Below are 7,813 nucleotides of genomic sequence, written 5' to 3'. Positions count from 1 at the left end.
CTCGCTCCATTACGCCATAAGAAGTTATCACTTCAAAAACAAGAACATGTTTTAGATGTGTCACAAGCCCCGATAAGGAAAGGACGGGAGCATTGAAATTATTATGTTAACCATTATTCATCATGTTCCTACAAGTCTCCTAAGAAAGATATGACATTTACAGTTGGATAATCTAGAAGAGTTAGTTATAACCATAAGTTGCATGAGATTCGAAAAACACCGTCCTAAATTCAGTTACGTGCAACCAGTTTGTACTTGATGATTCACTATTTTCCAGTCCCGTACTTTTACCGTACTAAAATTTTCAAGTTCCCGGACAAACGTAAATTATTACTGTTACAAACACATTTTTCATGAAATTTGACCCTTTCATACCGAATTTCCACTGTCAGGTGTCACAAATTTTGCAATCATTTGGCAACAAATGAGTTAGCATTTGAGCTAATCTTTGCATCTGCGGCGCAAATTGATTTGGATACACATTCAAATCGGGGGTGCTTCAACTGACTCCTTGTAGTATCTGGAAAACAGATTTTCCACTAGAATATCATAAATAACGGTAAAGTTGAACCAAACTATTTACAACGGGGCAGTAACTTTTAACTATTTTCAAAAGAAGCGGCTTTGACTGTAATTATATGGCTAATTTCATATTTTTTTCATTATATCACTTTGTTGGTACAGGTGAAAAATAAAGCGTCGACCTAAAGAATTACTAGCCACTAAATATGAGATTTGCTTGAAACATTTCAAAATGGCTCTATTTGGTTGAATACAAACATTTCAAATTTCGTTTTAAGTATGTGTTGTGCGCAAAAAAATGTTTCTATTGGGATGCAATGGAGCCTTTGCAAAATATCTCATCAGAAAATAAATTATGTTAGGAACATTTTCGAGATATGCATGTATTATAAACTTCATTGTATGACGTCGAAAATTTTGAAACTTTTTTGAATTGTGATCTTCTTGTTCTTCAAGTGACGTGTCCTCATAGCACAGCATTGCAATTGCATGAGCAACATTTATGATCAGTCGCATGATGTTCACTTTTCTGGCAGGTGACCTAAAGAGTGTCGTGGTGCTTAACCCATACCATTGGCGGAAATTCTTGACCCAAGTTGTTCTTCGGCGACCAGGACCACGATTTTCCTTCTATTTTTCCTTGAATAATAATATGGAGCAATTCATATTTCGGATTTCTCATTACGTGGGAAAAGTACTCCAGCATTCTTCTTTTTATGGTGAATCTAATTGAAACTGAATACATCGCACATCCTAACACTGGTAGCATTAGGTATTTGATGAAATCGAATTGCATTTTGATAATTAATTAAATATATTTGAATGACAATATTCTCTTTTAATGCGCGTCATGGTGAGCTATTTCCAATATACTTTATTTAAATATGTATTGTTGAATCCACGGTAAATATGGTGCTACCCGTGTATATACTCCGGGAACATTCACTTGGCCGCACTGTAAGCCAACTGAAGTTATGCCAATAAGGTACCATTTGTTGTTCTTGCGAATTTGAAGTGGGCCGCCAGAATCATAATTGGATAATTAGTACAATTAGTGGAAATAATCTTAGTATTTTAAGCAACATTAAATACAAATTTGGATAAGGGCTGTTGATTGACTATTGTGTTTTGAGTTGTATGTTGTACAGCAAAGGCTCTACCTTTTTGTGTTTTTATTTGTTTTTTGCTTATTTCATATTACATAAATTGTAAAAAATTATTTCGGTCCAATTTTTGATTAATTAACTAACCTGAATTAACTGATACTAGAAATTGCATGTATAGGGTGTTCCCAATAAAGTGTGCACTTTGTAACTTCTTTATTCTTACCTATAGTTTCGGTGTCGATTAAATTAGGAATTTAATGAACTTTCTTTCGCGAATTAAAAACGGAAAAATCCAAGGACTTACTCTACTTGATGCTATTAGAATTTCTTTTCAGTTTTTTGAAACGTAACCGTGCTTACTTTTAACCTTGTATCTTTTTCCGCCTTAAATATCATATTATATCTTCTGACGAAAATAAAAACAAACCATATGTACAAAATGTAATACAAATATACACGTCAATGTACATATATAAAATCGATTTTATAAGTTCCGTCGTCTTCCGGTGCCCAATCAATACTCGTTTCTGTTCAGAACTGTTACTGTTGTAAATCGTACAGCATTTTCTGTGTTCTGTCTTCGATTGGCCAGACTTACTGGCTACTGAACTGTACGTAACAATACTTTCGACGACGGAGTTGTATATGAGCTTTTTGTTCTGTTTAGATATATTCAAGTCCTAGAGTATTCCATTTATTAGAGTTATCGCTTTTCTTCCTTGCACATTTCAGTTTTTTATGGCTCTTGTGTCTAGTGGTTCGTCCGCTGTTGTTTTAAGCCCTAAGTATTTATACTTGCCACAATTCTTAATTTGCTGTCCCGTATTTAACGCTAGACCTTGTTTTGTTTCACCAATTCACACATACTCTGTCTTTTTTATATTGACCTCCAAAGCCCATTTTTTGTATTCTTCTATCAGTTCTCGAGTCATATATTCCAAGTCGTCATATTCCTGGGTTACTGCAATTTGATCGTCGACGAAACATAAGGTGTATAAACAGAGATTAGTAGACCTACTAATCTCTGGTATAAAATGGTTTCATTTAATATAATTTTGGCATTTTCTTTTCCATACTTTAAGGACTGGTTTTAAATAATTCTTAAAGAGCATTGGCGAAATACATCAACCTTGCTTTAGACCTTAATTCACTTAAAACCCTTTTATTAGCCTCTGTTTTATTTTGACTTTTTTAAAACTTTTTAATTGCTTTAATTAACTGAGCGCTTATGTGTGTATTCTCCAAAGCCTTCCAAAGTAAATTAAGTGGTACGCTGTCGTATACTTTTCGTCAGTCTACGTATAGTAAATGCAATTCTTGTCCATACTCCATTTTATTTTTGATACCTTGGGTTATACAGAACAGATGATCTACAGTGGATCTATCGGCCCTGAATCCGGCATGTTCTTCTGCCTCCATGCCTTCGTTCTGATTTTCCATTTTATTTCTTATTATTTTGCTGTAGATTCTGCTCAGCGTACTTGTCACAGATAGGCTTCTATAATTGTCGCACATATCTTTCCTTCCTTTTTTATGAATTGTGGATATATATAATGTTTTCTACTCGTTTGGAACTTTGGTTCCGTATAGCTTATTTTTGGAAAATATTTCGTAGTCTCACAAACAGTTGATCAGTACCGTATTTAATAAGTTCAGCTGGGATATTTCCTGGTCCGGCAGATTTTTCGCTTATTAAGGATGTGAATACGTTTTTAACTGGAGCAGGAAATGTTAAAGGTAAGAGCTCCTATCGTTCTAACGGCATCGTTTATTTATTCTCCTTGAAATTCCATTATTTCTTCCGTTAAAAGTTTTTTAAGTATGTATCCCAGTCTCTATCTGATATTGGCGAAATTATATCTCTGGTCGTTTCTTTTCTAATTGATTCTATCGATTCTCCAACTTTCAGTACTTCTTCGACCTCCTAAATAAGAGTCTATTTTCTCAAACCTTAGAGTAGATGCTATATTTTTCTTGTCACTGGCCATTCTTCTTACCTTTGATTGTACGCTATTGTGATTTTGCCTGGCCTTCTCTGTTTTTTGAGATAAGTAAATTTGATATAGTTTTTTTTTTCCTCTATTTGTTTCTCAATATCAGCCTCCCACCAATATAATTTTCTAATATTCAATTTTTCTTCTACTAAACCTAGTGCTTTTTTCGTGGCTTAATTAATGCTTGACATAATGCAATCACAATCTTCATCTGGGTTTTCGCCTCAACGTGCCTTGAGTTTTTTGTTAGCTCGTTTTCTGTATAGGCTTGATTTGAAATTTTAGGAGGGTTTGGTTCAGGCCATTTTAAATTTTTAAGTCTAGTTGCTCGCATACTGTAATTAATCGGTTTCCATTGTCGTTATCAATCTCTTGTTCGAATGGACTCACCGTCAGATCATTTAACTTTTTACCTGTTTATGTCTCCCACTATAAGAATTTCTCCAGGTATGCTGATTGTTGATATTTCGTTGTAAATTTGTTCAAAAAACTTGTCTTTTTCCATTTATGTAACTTTTACTAAGAGTGGTTACCAGTCATATCTCGAAAACTACTGATCATTCAAATATTTAACATCGAAATAACTTCTCCTACGCCAAAGTTTGGTAGTTGAGTGCCTCTCCAACCAAAAACATTCCTAATGTAAGTAATTCAAAGGAAACTAGACTTAATTGCACTATTTTGCTTCACGGTTCATACTATCGCATCGATAAAGTATTAGTAAACAAAAACTTTCAAATATCCCTTAGAGTAAAACTCAAGAGTTCTGACTAATAATTCAACCAGGCGCACTCTGCAAAAAAGCAGCATACTTACTTGGCACGTATCTTTGCTCTCGGAATGACTTCCAGCGCAAAGTTGAATCGATTGCTGAATGCCTAATGGCAACTGCTCTTCTGAAACTACTTTATACACTTCTTGGCATTCCGCTTGAGTGAATAGTTTTTGTAGACTAAGCCGACTTTTTGTAGAGTTAGACTGGATGATCCAGACTCCGTTTTACCCCATCCTATATAGACGACAATGACACAAAAAATAAGGMAATAAGGCAATAAAACAAACAATTCATAATGTTGCAACAKTTACATCGCACCCAGGTGGTTAAATGAGAAAAGCAGTTCAAGGGAACTTTTTAGKCAGCTTTTATATGGTGTATTTTCTTAGAGAGACAGATTTGCCCSAWTGAACAGTTTGACTATTATTTAAATGGTACACATAGGTACAAGTATTAARGTAATTAAGGCGSCTTTGAGTAATCTGCCGTAATTTCTACTACTACATTACTCACTAAAGCAATATTTTACGCGAAGGGAATGCCCTAAGAAATGTCCATGTAAAACATGTAATGCAATCAGTCAAGCATTTTCAAGTTCTTGAAGAGTTGTTGGAATCTTGTGTAATTCTTTGCTCGCATATTTCCAAGAAAATCGTTTGCCATGTTTTTCAATGCCAATTTAAAATTATTTGAAGTTTTGTAAGGACATTGTTCTATTTTAATTGACTAAGTTCATTTTTAATGAGCTAACCAATCTCTGAATCATCAATGACACCGGTCGATATTCTTTCGAACTGCTTTTTAGGAAATGCTGAATTGAAATACTTGAGATCAATTGAGAAGCTATAACATGTTGKTTCATGCGACCATTAGACACTTTTATATGCAGAGATSGAATAATATMATCTCTGCCGAYAAATGGTTGATGTAGAATGTGCAATTCAACCAAATGGACRAATGACGAATAACTAGGYATGGGCTTGGTTGCCGGCCAAAGGAAAAACTGACCGTTTTAAGCTCAACGCAGATCGYGGCAAATGAATGACTCTTGTCATTTCTTTAGAATATTCACAGAWCAAAAAACTTCTCAAAAAAACAAAACAATCGCCATTCTCTTTTTGCATAGTTCGATTTCTCTGGATTTAAAGCTAGTCTTTTTGTAAGCAACTTTCAAGTCTTGTTGCTAACAGCTCTAAGACATGATTGGACCCTATAATTCTTTAAAAGCTAAACCATATTTTATTCAAAAATTTCCGTTGTTGTGGTCAGTTTGGTCTTCGCCGGCATCGTATTGTAAACTTGTGTTTATAAAAGTGGCAAGATCTTTAAAAACCAGCAGTTGAATTTCGGAGAATGAGATAATGGACCCATTGCTGACGGCAATACTATAAAATGATAGGATAACTAGGATACTATGAAAGAGAAATAAATATTTGAATGATACATGGGAACTCGTAACGTAATTCTTTGTTCACACCTGTAAGCAATCTACACATTGATTACCCTTAAATTATCCACAAAGAAGCGTGAATTTTGGACCAAATATATCACTTTTTGCAAGTATTACCATGATTCTATTGAGATCTTATTGAGATTAATATTAGAAAAAAATTACTTTAAAAAGGTGTTTTAAACCGTATTAGTATACATGTAGCAGCAACATTAGTTGGAGAACCAGTCATCGAAGGAAGACACGGATGACTATGGATGGATACTTTTGCTACTACATTTCCTTCGGTAATATTCTTAATGATAATAATAAGTAGTTCTTTYCTGTTTATTCAAATGCATAAAAACATTGCCTGATTTAACTTTAGAWAGTTGGATAGTATTTTCAACTTGATAAGGATATAAACTATCAATAAACTGAAATTATTATTCAAGATATACTTACCGGTGGCAATTACATTTCTGTCTTCATAATTGTTGGACGAAAATAAGCAGATTGGTATGACATAGCTGTTGATGTCTACGGGTTTGTCCAATTGTAWTAAAGCAATATCATTGTAGTGAGTAACGGGATCGTAGTGCGGGTRAGTCRTAGTCCGAACAACATTGCGTAATTGGGTACTTGGACTGTTCTGAACTTCGCTTAGACTACCAAACTTCACGTAGCGAACATTTCCTCTGGAATAGATTTTATTACCGTTAGATTTTTACAAAATATTGTATTTTATAATGCCCCATTCATATTGTTGAGGGAGTCAATGATATTTTGTATTTGGATAGTATTTTCTTACACTGCCTACTCAAACTGAATGTGGGCACTTACAGAGTTGAAGTTGAGATGCAATGTGCCGCAGTTAAGACAAAGTTTTCTGAAATTAGGCTTCCTCCACAAAGCCACCGTCTCGCATTCGGGTCTCCATAACCAAGAGCTGCCTGAAAAAGAAAAAACTTAGTTATTTACTGGCCAATAATAAGGGGTAGTTTGAAGTAGTTATTGTTTAAGTGATAAGTTTGCATTAATTTTGGAATAACTTAGACTTAATGTTATTTAATTTCTATACTTAGTTTTCGTTCTCTCATTCCCATTCTTTGATTAATCTATATTATTTGCTTGTTTTGATTCAGATTTTCTTTCGTGTCTAGAAAAGCAACCCCTGACCGAATAGTATTTATGACAACCACATACGAGACAATAAAAATTTAATTCTGTTCCTTGGTTACATTGTTAGTAATTAATTTAGGTTTTTTAAATTTATTAACATTTACCATGTGAGGAAACTCCTTTTCCTCTGAGTTAGTGCCTCCAAAAATCATTACAACCGGATTACCTGACTTGGGTGTTTGGTTCGGGATCCTAGTCACCCTCGAATGATACATTTCACATACTAAAAAAGAAACATCACATTTCAACACAAAGAGTCATGAAATCTAGTCAGAATGTTACTTCTGTCAAACATATTTGCAGTTTGATCTATTTCTTCAGCTGATACCACAATGCTGTCAGATCTATCAATTGGTTCTGGAAGTTGATTCCAGCCTGGAGCTGCAACGATGTTCCCCAGTAAAGGAGGAGCCAATCCGTCTGGAGGCTGGCCGTCAGGTGGAGCTGCACCATTTGGAGGTGATTGATTTGACGCAGAATCGCTACCAGTCGGCGAGTTTGAGCCTGTAGACTAGAATGTAGTATTATTATTTCCACGGAAAAGTTGGATACTAACCTGTGGAACCTCCAGTTGGTCGACTCCCCGAAGATGTGTTATTTCGTTGTCCTCTTCGTGTTGGGGAGGTGACCGTTGACGGGCTAGTTGATGCTGGTTCATTTGGTGGATTGCTACCACTTGGAGGAGAACCACTTGCAACTAAATTAGCTGAAACAAAAATGCCAAATATTTTGCAAAATTCTTTGAATTTCATACTTTTGAAATCATGGTTATTTCACTGAGGTAGTACTGAAGTAGTACGAACTT

General features: G+C 34.9%; 1 protein-coding gene across 1 annotated transcript in view; it reads right to left on the bottom strand.

Annotated features, from left to right (window-relative positions):
• Positions 1–7,813, bottom strand: part of LOC109545046 (serine proteinase stubble) — a gene marked incomplete in the record, with an annotated part of 47,849 nt that overhangs the window by 28,993 nt on the left and 11,043 nt on the right. The window contains 6 exon segments of the mRNA XM_048662098.1: positions 4,576–4,631; positions 6,292–6,524; positions 6,670–6,779; positions 7,113–7,231; positions 7,291–7,512; positions 7,565–7,714. Of these exon segments, the coding sequence (XP_048518055.1) occupies positions 4,576–4,631; positions 6,292–6,524; positions 6,670–6,779; positions 7,113–7,231; positions 7,291–7,512; positions 7,565–7,714 (890 nt within the window).

Source organism: Dendroctonus ponderosae, unplaced genomic scaffold (assembly GCF_020466585.1).
Source record: "Dendroctonus ponderosae isolate FM_Combo_2020 unplaced genomic scaffold, Dpon_F_20191213v2 Dpon_F_20191213_1, whole genome shotgun sequence".
Taxonomy (NCBI): domain Eukaryota; kingdom Metazoa; phylum Arthropoda; class Insecta; order Coleoptera; family Curculionidae; genus Dendroctonus; species Dendroctonus ponderosae.
This window is presented reverse-complemented; position numbering and strand designations above follow the sequence as displayed.